The sequence below is a fragment of the Diadema antillarum genome, unplaced genomic scaffold, assembly GCF_040938485.1.
Source record: "Diadema antillarum isolate AM-2024a unplaced genomic scaffold, OU_Dant_1.0 seq00001413_RagTag, whole genome shotgun sequence".
Lineage (NCBI taxonomy): Eukaryota > Metazoa > Echinodermata > Echinoidea > Diadematoida > Diadematidae > Diadema > Diadema antillarum.
The window spans coordinates 318,530-339,224 of record NW_027272167.1 but is presented as its reverse complement, the minus strand read 5'-3'; the positions used below and the strand labels follow the sequence as shown (position 1 = coordinate 339,224).

Here is a 20,695-nt window from a genome sequence, read left to right as displayed (position 1 = left end):
AACAAATCTAATTTTTCTGCTGCGTCTGTTTCTGTGTTATCACTATAATCAGACAACCCAAATATCTAAAGTATCTTTCTGATTTCAACGGGGTTGAAACACATGCCTCTACACATGTTACATTTATCAATAAACACACAATAATTATGTACCAATGGTACTGCCGACTGTTTTTGAAAGTGGTGTGTGAGTTATCATTCACTCTTGTGTACCAGCCAAACAATAATTTTAAAGAAATTGATGTAAATTTCTAGTTGTTGTTTTTTTCTTGCTAATTATACCTTAAGATTTTGAAAGTAAAATTTTCCTCTTTTATACGTGATCAATCAATATAATGAGTGTATTTTCTGTGCTGAACAAAAAGTTGTTTGGTCGACTCATGGTTGAACGTAACAAAAAAAATCACTAAGTGATAATGTTGCCGACCATGCGCTATATCTCATTGTAATATTAGAAGTGTAATTGAAAAAAAAGACATGTGATTACAATTTTGATAGCTATCATCGCCACGTTATCCTGACCAATCATGGTTATAGTGTTTGATCAGTATTATAATTTCCCGTCAGAAATTTCAACTTTTCTGATTTCTTTGATTTTGTGTTTTTTTTTTGTTATTAGTTCAAACTAACATCGGTGGCTATTCTGTAACTTTTTATGAAGTGAAATATGGCTTTGCTTTATTTTGTTCTGCTTTGAAAGTCTTTCTCGCTTATTTTCGTTGTTAATCTTGCTGAAGGTGAGTTATGCATTACAGGCAAAGCTGCACTGTTTGTAGTCTCATTGTATTTGAGATTTGTCCATAATATGATCATGTATGACGCTATACCACATCCATGGAGCTCTTTCTAGGCCACTGCGCTATATAGGGAGCTCTCTTTTATCGACAAAGAAATGCTATTACACATTATGAGAAAATAAGATGCAAGTGTAACCAGATACAACACTATTAACACATACAAGCACACAAAAGAAGGAAAAGGATGCCATTACTTCTGCCTCGTCATTTAATGGGTCACGATAGCGAATGAAGATCTACAGAACTTGACAAGTATAACTCAAGGTAGATGGAGGTCATCCTATATTCCCAATGTGTTTCATTGTCGACGACATGCCGTACTTTTTGTGCGGAAAGCCCGCATAAAGTTTTATCAAACTAACACCATCGCTCAAGGAATGCGCGTCAAACCAAACACTGTGAATAACCGCGATACGCTGATTCCTGCTGTTTATTCAACTCTTTTTTTCCTGCTACATTCCGCATAGGGATATTCAAAACGGGATAAGCCAAATCTTATGGAGCTATAAATAAATCGCCACTGCCCTTGGACTTCATGAACGTGAGGGGTAAAGAGGACCACGCCCCTCCAGGATTAGGGTGTCCCTGCTTGGATCTTGATTCCCCCAGCGGTGGATTGGGGAGAGCCGATAGGGTTATCGGATAGCTCATGCCGACTTGGGAATGAAATCTATCCTAAGATGGAGTATCCACGGAAGAGTTTATTTTAGGGGCCAGAATGGCGGAAGGAGAGAGACAGACTCTAAGAGAAACATTGAAAGGGAGAGAGAGAAGGGGGGGGGGGGTCCAATTCCCTCACCCTTCCTCATGCTTATTGCATAGCTTTCATCTCCCTTTTCTTGAGACAACAATTCTCTTCCTTATGCATGCCATGGCTACTTGCAGACAGATGTATGGATGCCCTGTCTTACGTTTTATTGAAAATATCATAAGATATTGAGGCACATTGAAAATAAAGTAAAACTGATCTTGTCTGACTTGATTTTCCGTTTTCGTGATGTTGGTATGATAAGCATAAACAAATTATGGTCATTAATCCTTATCTCATAGGCCCGAATTCACGATGGTGGAACAAATGAAACCATGGTTTAAACCATGGACAAAAACCATGGAGCGTCAAGTGTCCCACGGAATAATTCGTTACGAAATTGGTCATTTCGTCGACAAAATGACCGTTTCGTTAACGGAATTTTCATTTCGTGGAAGAAATGTTCATTTTGTTACAAAATATTGTCATTTCGTTTCAAAATAATCATTTCACCGACGAAATTACTGATTTCGTAACGAAATATTCCACGCGACACTTGGCGCTCCATGGTTTTTATCCATGGTTTAAACCATGGTTTCATTTGTACCACCTTCGTGAATTCGGGCCATAGTGTCTGATTATTGACTTACTTACTTGACTTAATTGCATAGGACAATGTGTCCCTTTGCTCTCCTAGAGTGATCCTTCTCCAGTTTGGTCTTCCCCGGGCTTGATGTTCGGCCTCTTTCAGGGGAATGCCCAAGTCTCTTTCAATTTGGTCTCTCCAGCGGGCAGGAGGGTGTCCTGGTGGTCTTTTCCTGAGAAAGTTATTCTTGAAGGCTTGGAATGGGATCCTATGTGACGGCATACGAATTACATGCCCAAACCACTCCAATCTCCTTTTGGTTACTTCATCACAGATGGTGTTGGTGAGACGAAGCCTCCGTCTAATTTCCTCATTCCTTATCTTGTCAATGAGCCTCACACCAAGGATTACTCGAAGACATCTCATTCAAAGGTGTCTAATCGACGCTGGTCGGCTTGGCGTAGTGTCCACGACTCAGCACCGTAGATGGCAATAGGGAGGATGAGTGCTTTGTAAATTCTCACTTTAGGTGATCTGGGGATAATCTGGTTCGTCCATATGGTGCTTTTCAGTTTGCCAAATGCCCAGGCCGCTAATCTGGCACGCCGATTCACATCATTTGCCAATGTAGGAATGTTGCTACCCAAGAATACAAAATCATCAACTTTGTCGATGTCTACTCCATTCAAGGATATGTGACGTTTGTCTTGTGATATGACTTTGCATTTGCTGGGATTGATTTTCATACCCCATCTGGTGCAGGCCTTTTCCAGTTCGTTTGTTGAGACTTGTAGTTTCTCAAAGACAAGATCCATCAGTGTGGTGTCGTCTGCATATCGGATGTTGTTAATGCACCTGTCGCCCATCCGGATTCCACTGTCTAAATTTTGGACGTCTTTCATAACAAATTCAAGGAACAAGTTGAAGAGGCTGGGGGAAAGGAGACACCCTTGTCTAACTCCTGTCACTACTTGAAACCATTCTGTGATCTTTCCGTTGACAATGACAGAGCATTCTGTTTGATTGTACATGCTCTCAATCAGGTCTACCATTACCTTTTCTACGCCAATAGAGCGCAGACATTTCCACAGGGCTTCTCTCCAGATTGTATCAAATGCAACCTTAAATCTACGAAATTCCAGTAAAGTGCAACATTCCTTTCTTTGGCCTTTGCAATGATTTGCCGCACAACAAATACTACACCAGTTGTGCCACGTGACTGCCGAAAGCCACACTGTTCTTCAGTCAAGTAGCTATCAATGTTGTCCTGAATTCTGCTGAGGATCATTCTGCAGAATAATTTCCCTGGGATGGAAAGCAGGGTGATGGCTCTGTAATTACTAGGTTTGAGTCTGTCTCCCTTCTTGAAAAGTGGAGTTATGAGGCCTTTGCTCTAGTCTTTAGGTGTTTTTCCTTCTGCCCTCGCAACGTTGATGATTTTGAGTAGCATCTGCCTCATTGGAGCTCCTCCTGCTTTCAGGGTTTCTGCCGCTATTCTGTTCCATCCACATGCTTTATTAATCTTGAGGGATTTAATTGCACCTTCCACTTCTGCTAATGTATATGATTCACAATGGTCCTCCTTGCTTGGGGGGTCTGGGATGGATTGGAGTACATTCTCATCCCTTGGAAAGTGTGTATTCGGATGAGTGCAGAAGTATTCCTCCCAACACTTTATTACCTCTTCTGGGGACGTCTTAAGTATGCCATCGCTGTTCTTAACTGCCGGAAGTGTTTTATCTCTGTCACCAGCAAGCTTCTTCACCCTCTCGAAGAGTTCGTGGCTGTCATTTCTGGCATAGGCAGCCTACATGTCTTCCACGTCTCTGTCAAGTAATTTCTTTTTCCAGCTTTTCACCCTGTATTTTACATTTTTGTTTAACTTGCGATATTTTGCTTTATTGCTGGATGTAGGGTTGTTTAACATAAGGAGACGAGCTTTCACTTGTTTTGCTCTTTTATGGCCAACAACGTCTTCTGTGATCTTGTTGGTAGTGTCTTTGAAACTAGTCCACAGGCTTTCCACATCCGTATCAGGCAGTTGGAGGAGTGGCTCAAAGGCCCCACCTATTCTGGTACAGAATTCTTCTGCAATAACCGGATTGCCAAGTCTGCTGACGTCATAATTTCTTGGCAGAAACTTGGGTCGTCGTGCTCTACTTGAGAACAGTTTGACATAGGCGACTGCTAGGTTGTGATCCGAACCTATGTCAGCTGAGCAGTACGATCTGCAGTTATGAAATGTCCTCAAATTCTCCACTTGGGTGATGATGAAGTCAATTTGGTTTTTGTACCGTCTATCTGGAGATGTCCACGTGGCTCGTCTGCATTCTTTGTGCTGAAAGTATGTGTTGCAGACAGCCAGCTTGTGTAGTGTGCAAAATTCCAGAAGCTTCTCCCCTCTGTCATTGGCTTTCCCTAGACCAAAGTTGCCTAATGTTGTGACCCAATCACTGTTATCTGAGCCAACTTTGGCATGGAAGTCCCCCATAACTATCAGTGCTTCCTTCTAAGTAACTTTCTGGATATGTAGCTGAAGTGATTCATAAAAGGCATCACTGTCTGCTTCACTGTATGTTGATGTTGGGGCATATACTTGAATGACATTCAGGATGCCTTCTTTCACCTTGAACTTATCAGTCACCAATCTTGAGGAGACTGTTTCGAAGCTCTGCAAACACTGCGCAATTCGGTGGGACATCAGTATGCCTACTCCTTCTCTATTCAGACCATCCTTTCTGCTCGATAATATAATTGTATATTCTTCTTTTTTCATCAAGGTTTCATTGGTGGCCAGGTGTGTCTCACATAATCCTAAGATATCCAGGTTAAATCTTCTGGCTTCATTGAGGAGTATATCCCAATTCCCTGATGTTCGGAGGGTTCTCACATTCCATGTCCCAATGTTTAGCCCAGTATGGACGCCGTGGTCCTTCCTATCCGTCACAGGTTGGTGAAATGTCTTTTGTTGAGTACTTGTCATTATCGGTGTAGTCCTATTTACATTGTTTACTCGCTCCATGTGTATCTCTCTTGTTGATGTCCTCTGCTTGCAACTCAATGGTGAGAGGCTGCTTGAGTTGATCCTGGATGTTGTCTTTAATGCTTCCTCCATCGTTGTCGTCCTCCTCGGTGTTGTGTTGCGTACCTGTGGAGTTGGCAACGGATCATCCGGCACATTCTTAGCACCCCTGCCACTCTGTTGCCAGTGAGCAGCCGCCGGGACTCTGGGCCCTTTCAGGGAGTTGACTTTCATGGATAAGTACTTGTAGGAGTTTTGACCTAGGGCACAACTGGGCACGCGGTCAGTGATTTCCCAGATGGGTGAGATGTTAGTTACTGACAAGAAGCAGGCCACCAGCCTACTCCTTGGGGTTTATTTCAGGTTTTCCTTCCCTACCCAGAGCCCCTGTTAGTTACTCTGGCTGCAAAGCCTGAGATATCCAGTCGGTACCACGGAGAGGTAGGGGTTGGGCTGCAAGCAGAGAGACGATTATGGACAGGAAGACTGATGGATGTTGCTGCCTGTACATACAGCTGGGGAAGCGGGAAGGGAGGGGAAAGGGGTTTACCGACCTGATTATTACTACAAGATAAATTAGGTGTTCACGTCGGGTATACATGTGATTGAATGGGTTAGCTGGGTTAGTAATCAGGTAATGGGTCAACGGCATTTTAATATCTGTACGGTAGGGTGCTCAGGAATCCTCCTGATCACTGCATACGTTTTTTCTCTTCTCTTTATTCCAGACATCATCCGTTGCAACTTCGAACAGCTGGAGCTATGCCCGTTTGAACAGGACCCAAACGACGAGCTAGACTGGGACCTCTACCACTCGCCTCCCGTCTCGGCGCTACTCCGCGGACCCTACTCTGACCACACCTACGGGAAGGTAATAGGTAAGTACCAAACAGTTAAAGAGCTTCGAAGCTGTCGATCGACACTTGATTATTCGTCACCCAATGACAATCAAATTGAACATCCAGTGTTTCTGACGGAAGCGCTCTGGAACTTTATTTCGCGTGAAATTGACACAATTTCGAGGACTTTTCTTGGTCATTCAGAAATGTCCACATTTGTTCTCATCTTAACGCCGGCGTGTTGATTCCCACCTGTTTGTTGGCAAACCTGTGTTCTAAAACGCTTACTAGCCTTTAAATTATTCTATCAAAAGTCAGTTCGGTACTTGAGACATGAATCCGGAAGAATATCGCTGACTTTTAAGTTATGCTTTACCGTTATGATTTATATCATGTCCTTTTGTTACCAGGCAAGGTGTATGATCATCGATCAATGTAGACATGCATGTTAGGAATGATCTACAGTGATGACGAAGATACATCGACCGACACTGAACGAAAATGGAATGCAGTATACATCTATACTAAAGCTGCTCATCTGTCCGTCAATCTGCATCTAACTATCATATCGATTCTAATGTTTTCACTTTCACATTCCATTTGCTACAATGGCATGGCTGCAACTCTTTTAAAGACAAATGCACCTGTTCGTAGAACGCACCTTTAAAGCAGTCTATGCTGCATTTTCAAAATTCCACCTTTCTGCATCCTTTGTAAATTGCCTGCCAATCACGCATTAGACAAATTAAAAAAAAAAACCACATTCTAAATGCAGATTTGACCTCAATATATGTTCTTCATAATAGGGCTAAAAAAAAGAAATACTATTCCTAGTAATATAAATTTTCTTTCATTAGCTGTTACAGGTTGTTTACCTTAAAAATGCAAGATTACTTTAAAATTATTCTGATAATGTAACGCATTCATACTATAGTCCATTGTAATTTGAATAAAATATAGTTGAGTTGAGTTAACCGTCCAATGAAGTGTTGCCAGCGAAGAAAGGCTCAATAACAATGACAACATTTAGGTATAGTTATATAAGTAATAACAATAGTGATGGTTATAGCCAGTATGCAAATTGTTACGTCTTCATGAGAAGTGAACATACTGTAAGAGGCGGGTAAAGTGTTACATGTCGTAGATAATAAGGACTATAAATGAAAATTTGCACGAGGGAGCTATTCTTTTCAGCCGGTTTCCATGGTCACCATGTATCATCATCGCATTCTTGTGTCTCTCCATACTCTCCTTTTCCGTCTTTCCTATATTTTTTACGTTTTTTTTTTCGCCAGGCTTCCGCGAAGGTCACGTGGTTGCAGACCTCTTAACTCGTCGATCAAGTTGAGTGATGTTCCCCTTTAAATATTTCGCTTCAAAAGCAGTGCACTTGCATTGAATGTATAGCGCTTTACCCTTCTTACCGATTTTTTTTTCTTCAAAAAGCACACCTATGACCAGGCTTCCGCTTTCGTAGTTCCCCTCCCCGATCCCAAGTGCATCTTTGCTAGATTTGCTCTTTTGCATGACCACGGTACACTGGACAACTTTGTGTTTCCGGTTTCTCAGACTTTGTGAGTATTCGGAGGAACAGGAACCAGCTCTGTTCTTTGAAATTTGCACGCTACGGGAGAAATTTCACATTGCCTATAAAATACGGGAACCAAAAATGGCCACGTATTCCATCTTCGTGAATTGCTTGAATATATAGCCCAAGACGTGTGCGATCAAATCAAATTTGGTATAGTGTGCCGTGGTCTTATGATGAGAATTAAAAACCAAAATATTCAAAAAGCCGCTTATTATTTTATCCTGGCTGCAACCTATCCCATTAATCTGCAACCTTTTCTTTATCAAGCTACTCTCAAAGAAGTAACATCACAACTTTCTCACTTTGAAGGCTTGCTTTCCTTGCTTTTCCTGTCTTGCTCCCCACACCACCACGTACGACAACAATTCCATCATCTACATATCCATTTCACGTCTTCATTGATTGTAAACATAACTTATGTGATATAGGAGGACTCATGAGTTAGTGCATGCATGTAAGAATGTTCATTTGGCGGTTATTCAATCTCGTGTTATAGCACAGCAGGGCCCTGTTTCATGGAGTTGTTCGTAAAGTTACGAACGACTTACGAGCGACTGGTGATCAGTTCTTGTGGTGAATTATTGAAATTCTAGCAAGTGTAGCACATCGCAACTGATCACCAGTCGCTCGTAAGTTGTTCGTAACTTTACGAACAGCTTTATGAAACACCCCCAGGTCCTTTTTTTTTTTTTAATGTGGACGGTTGTTTTATTGCTTTTATTATTATTATTGTTATTATTAATAAAAGGGGACGGGCTAGCGAATAAAACGATAAACACACAGTAACAGTGCAACCATTTCACAATTCAGTTTGTGAAGCATGCATGCTTAAGTGGTGATTGCTGAGACTTCATAGCAGTAGGCCAACATGAATTACAGTCGATGCATAGTTGCTTCCATGTCTTCTTAGCTCACCCGAGCCTTTGGTATTGCCATCATAATTCGTCGCCCATCGCACGTCGTCCGTCGTGCGTCGCGCATCGTGACGCGAACGTCGTGCGTCGATCGTGCGTATTTTTTTTTTGTTTATATCACTTTCAGCTTTAACAAAACCACACTGATTTTCAGACGATTAGCAGTTAGTCAGTCAGAACTGCTGGCATGGTGATGATCCAGAGGAGTTAGGTCTGAATAGGATACTGGACGTATAGTCGGTGAGAGCGATGTGCGCGCGCAATCCCCCCTCCCCCTCCCTCCCCTGTACTAATGCATTGTTATGTATGTATCTCTCTTTCCTTTGAAATCTCGGATGTGATTCTTGCGTCAATTAGGTGTTGATTTTAAGTTGATCGAGCGATTGTCACGCAAGCTAGGATATGGTGTAATGTTAACATAACAAAAACAAATAAAACTAACAGGAAAAAACCGCAGAGAGAGAAAAAAAAGCAACAATTTAAAAAGAGTAAGAAAGAGGATGAGAAGACAGATTGATAGAGTACGTTAGGGAGAGATAGATTGAGTGAGAGAGAGAGAGAGAGAGAGAGAGAGAGAGAGGGGGGGGGGGGGGTGGCGGGAAAAAGAAGCTTCAATTCCGAGGGTCGGAGATCGTATTATCGATTACAGGTTGGGAAGGGTATTTTAAGGTTCAATCGTTCAAAGCTACTTATCACGAATGGTTATCTTTCAATTTCGCAAAATGCTGAACTCAATTTCCTTGATTGATTCTCTCCTTCCATGGAATAACGACCACGTTTCACCTCCCTCCCCCTTCTTCCAATTTGCAAATTATCATTATGTGCTCACTTCTATTATGTTCGCCTGGAGAAGGATTATCTGAGCCTCCAGTCCTCGGCATTTTGGAAATGATGCATTCGAGATAAAGATGTGACCGGTAGCACGGTACAGTCGACTGATAAAGTCGCTTGTTTTGTTTTTGTTTTTCCCCAAATTCTAGGCTTTCTTTTATAAGATGTGAGTTATAATGTCCCGCTTTATCACTCAAACAATTACTTTATAACAAGCAAGGCAAGAATAGTACTCACAAACACATATCCCTGATCTGGTATGAAATCAACCAACCAACCAGAAAAACACGTTTTATTGTTTCTTTTTTCTGTCAAAAAGTGTAGTGCCAAATGTAGACGACATAGAAAAATTATCCCTTTTTTGAGCCAGGGATTTTATACTGTTTTTTTTTTTTAATGGTGTAGGGTCTTCTGTGCTAGTCGGGATTTAAAGCACACGAAGGGTTTATCCTACATATTACAACAGTTTTCTTTAAAATAAACTCATAATGTTAAATTAAAAGAACAAAAAGCGGAAATTAACTTCGAAACGTGTTTAATCTTGATAATCTATCAAACTTGTGGTATGCTGCAATATTCCGTAATGTATTCATCCGTGGACAGTTGTTCTTAATGGCTCTATCTGCAAGTATGGTAATGTGCATTTGTACAAAAAGTGAAAATGGGTGATATTTGAATGGTCCGTAAGACTCACTGTAATACCAACAAATTCAAGATTAAAGCCGGCATAAATACTCTGGTGCTTCTTGTAAAACAAACTGGATTGCAAACTTTAATGACCATTTCTCTAATAATGGAACTGATGATACTAATGTTACAATGTTACAACCCACATTACTCCTACATCCTGAAATTCAGTTTGCTTGTGTCCACGATGGCGTATGTTGCAGTTTCATTTTTTTCTTTTTCCCTTTTTTCTTTTTTCTCTTATTTTTCGTTCCTTCCAGTTACTTAATTTCATGTCAATTGACATTGGTTTCTTTGATTTGGTTTCATATATTTGTTTGTAGTTTCATGAAGTCATTATTCGTTCTCTTATGTATTTCTGAGGGTCCCATATTGTACAAGATTGGCTTTTTAGTGGGACCCTCCATTTCCATTCCCATTCTTGTACTATGCATAATATGTACATGTATATATACCTTATAAATGCAATTATGTTGTTACTCATGATCACATGTATTTTGTTAATGTACTTTTATGGAATTATTACAAATATGTTCTGTTAATACATTGTATATAATTTTCCCTGTTTATTTAATGGAAATGAAAATAATGTTGAATTGAATTGAATTGATAATGATGATACTCAATATCTCCAGATAGCAAAAACTCTCTTCATTTTCATCAAGATTATGAACATGATAACAGTGAGTTATATGGCAGATACCTCTTATTTACTACTTTTGTTTGAAATGGAGAAACAATGTTTTATGTTGATAACGAACTAGGTATAAATATGTATAGTTTTAATTGCATATTGCAGAACAGGCAAAACTTATTTGGATTCTTACTGCATAACCATACCGTGTACACTTAACAGGACAGTGCAAAATCTATGCATATAGGTCCTTACCCATATGTATCTGACTGTAACCAGTACTGGAACCCTCTCTTTCTTTGCATAAATATATGTATCTAAGATCATTGAGGCACACTTTAGGTCAGAGTTTAGTATATGCAGTGGTCTCTTATGGTCTTCATTTTCATTAGTCGGAGCGGTTTTCATTTTTCGAGATTCGCCATACCCCAGTCTTAATTACACGAATCCTATATAGTCATGGCTGAAAGTTATCGGCTTATGAAAAAGAAATTGAATAATATATTGAAGTTTGGAGCATAATATATTATAATTGGTATTGCATAGCACATGACGACACAATTAGCAAAAAGACAACTTAAAATAACGAGAGTACCGGTTTTCAAACAAACAATGACAATCTCAAATGCAAACAATCTTAAGAAACGTGTTGTACTGCAATTCACAGTATCTTCGTTTATTACGATGCTAATTTTGACGTGTACATATGTATATACTTATCTGTTTGATCTTCTTTCATTCACTGAATGCATGCAACTCGACTGCATCCAACAGCTTTTTGCCTCAGCGCCTTAGTCACATAACCGTGCATGCATGCCTGCAGCGGCACGGCAAGCTCTATTTGCCGCGTTCGTTGCGCTGTTGCTATGGATTTTCCACATATTCCCCAAATTAAAAGGGGGCCATCCTGCGCCAATTAGGCGACTTTCCGATGCACTTCGCGGCAATTAACGATTTTCCCCGCATCTCTAGCTAGACTACGTTCATTTGGTTAGGAAGCAGGGGTTTATACATCACCCCTACGTGCCCGCAAAAGGAGGTGGGTTGGAAACATTTTCTTTTCTTTTCTCTCTCTCTCCTTCTTCACATAAAACACATAAAGAAATAAAATGTTGATTCGTAAAACATATAGAACATGGAAAATACATCCCCCTTCATGCTTTCCATCTTGATCTGACCGGACTTTTGCTCTTCATTTGAACTTTGGAGACGTCTCATGTAATTTGTGTGAGGAATATCTCCTGTCCACACCATGTGGTGGAGAGTAAACCGGCGTAATTTAAAGAGCCTGCAATATACAGACGCAGATAGAGCGGCGACTCCCAAACACTTGGTGGCGCACTGCACTTTTGAGCTTACCAAAATTACTTATCATGAACTCTAGACTTTCGTCAAGGCAGTTAGTTTTATCCTCCAATAGTGCATTCACTCACTGGATGAAGAGCTGGTTTGGGAAAATTTAGAAAAGTCAGAGAAACAAACAAACAAATTTGTAAGCTAAATTGCAATGAAGTTATGAGGCTATAACATTATTACCACTCCAGCATTGCTGTTGCTTGTCCTGAAGGACCTATCACCACTACTTCATGAAAACAAGTGAACATCGTGCTATCCCATCCAATTCTAACACGGTGTGGCATCACTGGAAGTCCACATGACTAAAAAAAACAAAAAAAAAACCCTCTCCTGTCAATGCCTGTATTTCAACTAAAGATGTTTGTGAGAGGCATTTTTTTTTCAAAATTAATGTTTGCTAAAGAAGATGAACTAAGATAACAGTACGATATAAAAAAATGAAAATATTGCATTTGCTTAAAATAAAATCACATAGGCCATTCACTAACATTCAAATGTTGACACACCAACTTTCATACGGTATGTTAGTAACATTTCATTGGTCGTTCAACATAGATAATAATAAGCATTAAGATGCATCATTCTATTTCGCTATGGTTGATGTAGTTTTTATAATGAATATCACCATAGAATACAATCTAAAAATTGAAGTTGAACATTGCATTAAACGAATATCCGTTGTGATATCCATGGAATGATGATGACGGGTAAAACAGTAAGTATCATTATTATCTAATGTTAATGCTCTCCCCTTTTCTTGCCGAAAAAAAGAGAAAATACTACCAATCCTGGACACGAGGTTCGTTACCATGAAATTCGCCATTTTGCGTCACGTTACTCTGCACCTGTATAATCAAAGAGCAGTCCCTGAATTGTTTATTTGTGAATAGATGAGAGTAATTTGAATTAGATAGTGGAGTTGTGTTTAATCTTCAATTTCTTTTTAGTGGGACCCATTTTAATTCCCATTGAAGATGCTAGAACACGAGACATGGAACAACTTGGGATCCATCACTATGTTATCCCTGATGAAGTCAGCAGGTAATAGTAAAGCCGAGAAAATTGCATATTAGGACGATTTGGGCAATTTGAAGTGTATGTCACCCGAAAAGTCGACTATAAACACTGATGTCTCAATACGCACACTTTCTCACTTTTAACATTATTGATCATTTTTTTTCTTGTCTACCCATGTAGTTTTGTTAATTTGATTAATCTAATGTGTTTGTTGTATAATATTCTGCAATCTACACTTTATCAAAATCTAACACAGCTTGTACGTTGCCTGGAAACTTTATCAAGTGGATCACTTTCTTACATTATTATTTCCTTGGTCTTTAGAAACCTAATAAGCTCTTTAGAAGATGATGGTACCCAACAAAATTTCGTTGTGACGGATGACATTTTAACCCTGTGTGTGCTTTGAGCGCTGGTTGGCACAGACAACCCTATAGCATTGTACACTGTCCAAAGCCCCTGGCAAAGGAATGGCTATAAAGGTATAAACACGCTGGCTACTAACCTCACATCTTGCTGGGCAATGGCAGACGTTGAATGCCCACAAGCTCCACTGAGTCTATGCTGTTGGCAGACTAGTAATATTGCCACTTTAGAACGTCTCCCAGAAGAATATTTCCATCTCTCTCTTTTTTTTAAGGTTATATTTTATTTTTTTTCCTACTCTTTTAATCTTTTAGTTTCGCTTATTTCATTCCATGATTGAGTATGTGACATTCCGCCAGGAAGGCGCGCTCTTCCGCCGTGCTCCCCGCCGTGGCATTCTGGCGTTATTCCTGGCTTTGAGCTGGGGATGATGAACATGATGAGAAACACACTCACTAACAAACGATTAGAGAGAAACATTGGCACCTACCCATACATAGGCAAGTGAAAGCCTCATATAATACGTAATAATTATCACGCACACAGGCGAGACACAGACATGCATGAAGGCACGGTGTTCACAATTTGCCTTCTCCATTATGCTGGCATCATAATAATTAATGCTAATAGACATAATAATCATAAGCAGAGATGGAAGAACTTAGAGGGAGAGATATGAATTATAATTGCAAATCATTTAAAGGATTATCATATAATTACAATTAAGTTATATGTTTAATAATAACTTTCAATGGCATGTGGAACAAAGTGCAGTTCGGAGAGCCAAAATTGTGGCTGTTTCACATGTATATTAAAGCAAATGAAAACTCAATACCTATTATCAAACACACAGACAAGAAGCAGACACAATAATAAAAATATGCCCCTTGTGCACAAATTGCCTTGATAGCATAATTCTGATACACATGTTATTATCATCACAAACAGAGAGAAAATGAATGCAAGAGAACAAAATGTTAAAACATTTCTTTGAATATCATTATTATTATTATTATTATTATTATTATTATTATTATTATTATTATTGTTATTATCATTTTATAAATTTAGAGTAGTTATTTTCGGTTGCATGTTCAGTTCGAAGTGCCTCAAACGCAAAAATGGCGAACGTTTCAACATGGGCGTCCAGATACGATGATATCTGAACCAACGTTCTTGTAGCTCCATGCTCGAACGTTAATTTTGCCAATATCATCATGCATGTGTTAGCGTCTCAAAAGTACTTCAGATAGGTAGCCGTGAGGAATATACATCCCAATGCAGCAACAAGAAATTAACTTGTTCATCTTTTATCTGTCTTCGCCTTCTCTCTCGTTCTATGTATGTTTATAGGCCTGCATTTTTAATTACCACACATAAACATGTGTGTATGCAACGTATAACGCACATTGAATGATAAAATCTAAATTATAATTCCATGTAAATTTTGAGTGTCTCTACAACTAAACATTTCAATAATATCGCAATATTTAGTTGTGGAGTCAGTATATCTTATCAATATGCTCAAACCTAACGGGAAATTCCATTCTGATATTATGTTACTTTGTATGGCAAAAAGAGAAGAAGGTCAGTGGAAATTTGATGAAAGCAAATTTGACACAGAAAAAGAGTGATAAACATTAAATTTTAGAGAGTAAACAAAATTCAGCTGCTGTGTGTGACATAAGTGTCGAGCAGCCCAGTATCCCTTCAGTTTGTACACACACACACACACGCGCGCGCACACACACACACACACACACACACACACACACACAAATGTCAATTTCCATTTCTCTCTCAACAAAAATATTCTCTTGATCTGTTCTGCATAGCAGGAGTAAAATGATTTTGCGCGTCCTTTTGAGCTGATAAATTCTGTTTGTGCTGAAATTTTGAGAAAAATGAAAATGATTAAGATTTTATAACTGCTCAACACCTACATCACAAAGAGTTGCCGTGCAATTCGACTTACTTTTTGATTATTTCCAAATGTTCACTGATTAACTTCTCTGATTTTTATGTTGTCATATGACGCAACATAATGCCAGGACAGAATTCCTCTTTTGATAAAGAGGTCCAAGTAGTATAGTAAAAAATAAAGAGGGATTTCTGAATGCACGTTTTTCGGACAAGTATCAAGTATTAAAGGTTTCATGACATACGAATGCATGTTGATTTGTGTTGACTTATGATACCGTCAACATCACTTTTGCGATGAAACGAATATCTAACAACATTCCATATATTTTTACATATTTTTCTTCTATTATCTTCAGATTACTTGGATACGCCCACAAAAATCCTTCCAAACCAAGATTCTAGTTGTGACGTTATCTGTCAATCATTGCTAAAGTACTATTATGATGAACAAAAGTCTTTGGAATGCACCTCCCCGAGACCGAGCAAAACTTGCATATTCCCTCACCATGTCTTGTGCTAAGCATATAATATCACAGAAACATGCATGTTATGCTGAGTCGAGAGGAAGGTGAACTCTAATGTATTTTGTTAAACATAATGCAGGACTTTGCAATGATTGACAGATGAGGTCACAATCAGAATCTTGGCTTGGAAGGGTTAAGTAATCTGATGAAAAATAGAAGACAATAATTTAAAAACACATGGATTGTTTCTTGATATTCGTTTCACCGCAAAAGTGATGTTAAGGGTATCATTAATCAACACAAATCAAAATGCATTTCTAAGTCGTAAAACCTCTAAAGCGTGTGTTTGGAAGGGATGGGGGTGCGAGGGAGGGTTGTGTGGGGTACGGCAGGGAAAACAGAATCCACAAACCTTTCTAGGGGCGGTTTGCATGGTGGGGGTAATATAGTACATACTGCATGTGTGTGTGTGTGTGTGTGTGTGTGTGTGTGTGTGTGTGTGGTGGGGGGGTGACTATAAATGACCAGGGTTATCACGCTCTGTCGTGGGCAGCCCTTGGAGAGACTAGACTTTGAAATAGCAAAAACTCTCAGTCTGGCTAAAAATATACTCGATCTGTCTGGACGGAGGGGAAATTCTAACAAATTGCAGTCGTTGGCATGGAAACTTGAACGTGACTTCAGAAAACATGAGGGTACCGAGAAATACCGATCACAATAAATCAAGATAAAGTGATTTAGGTGTTCATCTTTATGATAATATTTTCATTTACACATGTATTTTCAGAGAGAGAGAGAGAGAGAGAGAGAGGGGGGGGGGGAGAAGGTGAGAGCGAAAGAGAGAGCATTGGTTTTCCAATCATTGCAAATCATTTGTAAATAATTTGATTATGTTTTGATATGATACAATAAAACATTAAAAAAAACAGAGCAAATCAGGAAAGAAATTCAAAACACAAAACATGCTTTCCTTAAATCCTCAGTTTCAATACAATCTTCCAGCACTGCACTGCGGGGACTTTAAATTCAACTTTGAAATGTTACAACTATTATCTCACTGAAATAAAAAAAAATCTCTATCCATAAAGGCGTGTGCAGTTCTTTAGTACTCATTCCTGCACCGACGATACAGATAACGCCATAATCCCAAGACAATTAAGCAGAGTAAACTAATGCATGATGAAGCATCAGTTTTTGAGATAAGATAACTCAACTCTCCAATTCTCCGAGTACTTCGGTTAATCCTTAATTGCCTATTTCTAATCCCGAGAAGCTCTTGTCGAGATTTTTCCAGTCTAGAGTAAGATTCTGACTAATTCTTACTGGAGGAGTTTCCATGGAATCATTCCATTATGAGATTAGCTCCGAATCCAGCTCTATGGGTCCCGCCAGAGCTCGTAGACGTGCCAGATGCCGAAATATCCCAAGGAACAGGTGAAATTAGCGAGGGGTTAATTCAAATGAAATGAATCACCCGCAATTATACTCATAAAGAAAATCAATACAACACCCAGCGCGTAAAGAGAATGAGATAAAACTCCAAACAACAACAACTGGCAACTCTACAAGCTTGTCTTTGGCATACTTAATATCTTTTCTTGCTTGGCCCTTTTCTTGCTTGGCCCGTTCATGGATACTTTAGGAAAAACTAATGAGAAAACAAATTTGGAGAATCAGTGAAAGCAAGACAAATCAACAAACAAATTTATGGCCGAATTTGAAAACACCTATATTTAATTAGTCTATTGAAAGTATTTCTGAATACTATTTCACATGAATATTGATACTGCTATAAGGATATGCGAATGCAAATGAATGGGTTCTGTTTATGTCTGTGCGTAAACGTGAACTAATATAATAGGAGACGAATTCTCCATTCAGAGTTAACATTGAACTTTGCAGTTGATCATATCTCACGTCTCCAAGTAAACAAACATTAATATAGAATGTCGATGTTATCATATTCAACGTGATCTCCATAACAAACTTTTTGATATTATCCAGCCATGGTATTCCATATCTACCCATATCCTCGCAAATAGGGATGCATATTTGAAGGAAAGAGAAATATGAATGAAGGTTGTCGGCCATTTATTAGCTAAATAACAACTGAGCAATGAATACATGTCATAATAATATGGCAAGTGATCGGAATGTGTTTCTGACTGTCATAATTATGTATGATGTTAGAGTACAGTTGTTATTTTCTCTATGAAATGAATATCATATTAATATCACTCATTGCAGTTTGTTTGTTGTTTCTGATCTTTCTATAAGTCTATGGATGCGAGTTATAATTCTTCATTGCCCCGCCTGTGTTTAACGCATTTTCCCTATTTATTTGCGTTGTCACACGTGAATGATGTACAATCATAAGGGAGCAAGTTACAGGCAGTCAATCGGGAACGATGGCAAGCGGCCAACTACGCCCCTTACGTCCGTTTTGAAGATGCGGTCGACATGGTTATTTGTCATTAAGGTTAGAAGTTACTCGGTAGCACAGTACTAGCATTCACTGTATTACTCTCTAAAAAAAAATCGAGTGAAAATTTTCACTCTTGAAGGATTGAATACAAAAAAGAGTGAATTTAGAGTGAAATTGGAGTGAATTTTGAGTGAAAATGTGTGAAAATGAGTGAAAATGTGTGAAAGTGAGTGAAAATGTGTGAAAATGTTTAAAGTGACGTCAGGGATCACTCCAAAATCTTCGAGTGATCCCTGAGGTCACTCCAAAATGAGTTAAAATTAACATCTTCACTCGAAAGTCACTCCAATTTCACTCTATATTCACTTTGCTTTTTTGTATTCACTCCTTCAAGAGTGAATATTTTCACTCGATCTTTTTTTTAGAGAGTATGAACCCCTATGGGAAAGTAGTTTTTCTGATTTTGGGTGTTCTACCCCATGATGTGGAAATAAATCCAATTACATTCAATATTTGCACTGACAATGATTTTTTTTTTCAATGCAACCACATATGCAGCAGTATTTCGTTTTCGCATGGATCTGTTTAAGTAGAATCATGCAAAAACGGATGCGGTAATTAATGGTCATAACATTTGTGACAGAAATTTCACTGAGAACATCAACATACATGTAGATGTTACATTCTTATACACAGTACCCGTGATATAAAAACTGAAATTCAATAGCTGTATTCATAACAATGTATTTAATCGTTGAAAGCTTCACCACAACCCCTCGTCCTAGAATCCATCTATCTTTACGGTGTTTTAAGGTCAACCGCTTTACCTCCTATATGACTGTTGCTGTATAATGGAAGACGCAGTTTATAATTATCTCACCTCGATGCAAAGTCAACTCGCCATAGGTTAAACAAGGCTCGTCTATACAGGAAGGGATGGTGGCTTTAGGGGTCAAAAAGAAAGTATAAGAACGCTCCACCCTACACCCTTCAGGGAATTAGGTGTCTGATGCAACACAGATATCCAGAACTTTATTAGAGGGGTCAAATGAACTTGTAGACAGATTACTCTTTCTTCCTTTGTTGTTTTTGTTTTTGTTGTTGAGATGTTTGACAGCTGTTTCAAGAATGTACTTAGCTTACTTGTCTGTTTAGTTGTTTTTTTACACTTGCTTGCTTGCTTGTCTGTTTGTTTTTTACACTCAGCAAAAAAGAAAGTAAACACTTTTTTGAGGTCGTATTTCTCATAGAAGATTTCTTTGAAAATCAATGTATTATATACCTTATTAAATGTAATTTAATTGGCTATTAAGCTCATAGGTTAATTAAAAAAGGAAAACTTTACGCATGAGTGAGCACATTCGTTTTTGTCCTCCAAGGCACAAAATTAAAAATTGCAAAAATTGACAACAAAAGACCAGTTTTACACAATGAGAGACATGAATGAGAAAGGAAGAATAAGTTTTTGTTCTTTTTATGTCTTTATTACCTCTGAGAAAAACAAAGTGGGAAACTAGAGGGGAAAAATAAGATTTTTCTGTAAAGTCAAACTTCAAATGACATAGGGAATAACAAAAAAGATGGTTAAATGAGCAGGATTTCTTTATTTATCTTTTTATAACTAGTGACTTAAACTCCATGTGACAATTTCAAAAACCAAACATTAATTACAACTCCACATTTGAAAAAAAAAAGCTCAAATTTGCACAATTTTTGTTAATTATTACTTCTCCTCTCATTTCATTTGAATTTAGATTTCACATAAGATGCTTTATTTTCTTCCATTATTTTCAGCCTTCATTGGTCTTTTAGGCTTTAAAGATATCATAGAGATCAAAGGTTTGTTTTTGCAACTTAATTCATGTTTCTTTTTGTGTGAAATTTGATGTTTGTTCTTATAGTTCTATGGAAGAGTACAAACGCATGAATGACACTTGTTCAGTTTTGCTATTTTTACTTTTGTGCCCTGGAATAGAAAAAAAAAACAATGGTGTTCACTCATGCGTTAAGTTTCCCTTTTTGTTGACCTACCAGGTTGATAGCCAATCAAATTACCTCCAATATGGTATATAATACATTAGCTTTCAGCCAAATATTCTATGAGAAATCTAAACTTGAAAAAGCGTTTACTTTCTTTCTTTGCTGAGTGTTTTTTTTTTTTTTTTTTAATGACAATCATGCAAATTACCAGTGCATTTAGCTCACAGTACACTCACTCAGTTTTTGAGCATTTGATTTCAGGCTTTGCACAACATGTGGTTGACATATCTTTTAAATGAGCAGGACACATTTTTGATCAATATTGAGTAATGCGTTGCCATGGTGGCGGCATTTGTTTTGTTTTGTTTTTTAGTGGGAAACAAGGCAATAATGTGGATTGAACTTGCTCCCGCAGTTTTAAGACATATTTAAGACACCATTTTTAAAATAATTTGTTCAATGTTTTTGGCCAGATATGTGGGCCTAGCCACCATGGTACACTGTAAAAACATCGGT

General features: G+C 38.4%; 1 protein-coding gene across 1 annotated transcript in view; it reads left to right on the top strand.

The window, feature by feature from the left end:
• The window catches only part of LOC139709211 (uncharacterized), an 84,964-nt gene that overhangs the window by 37,384 nt on the left and 26,885 nt on the right, over positions 1–20,695 (top strand). Inside the window, exons 2-3 of the mRNA XM_071621161.1 lie at positions 5,881–6,030; positions 7,287–7,334. Of these exons, the coding sequence (XP_071477262.1) occupies positions 5,881–6,030; positions 7,287–7,334 (198 nt within the window). The remainder of the gene's footprint in view (positions 1–5,880; positions 6,031–7,286; positions 7,335–20,695) is intronic.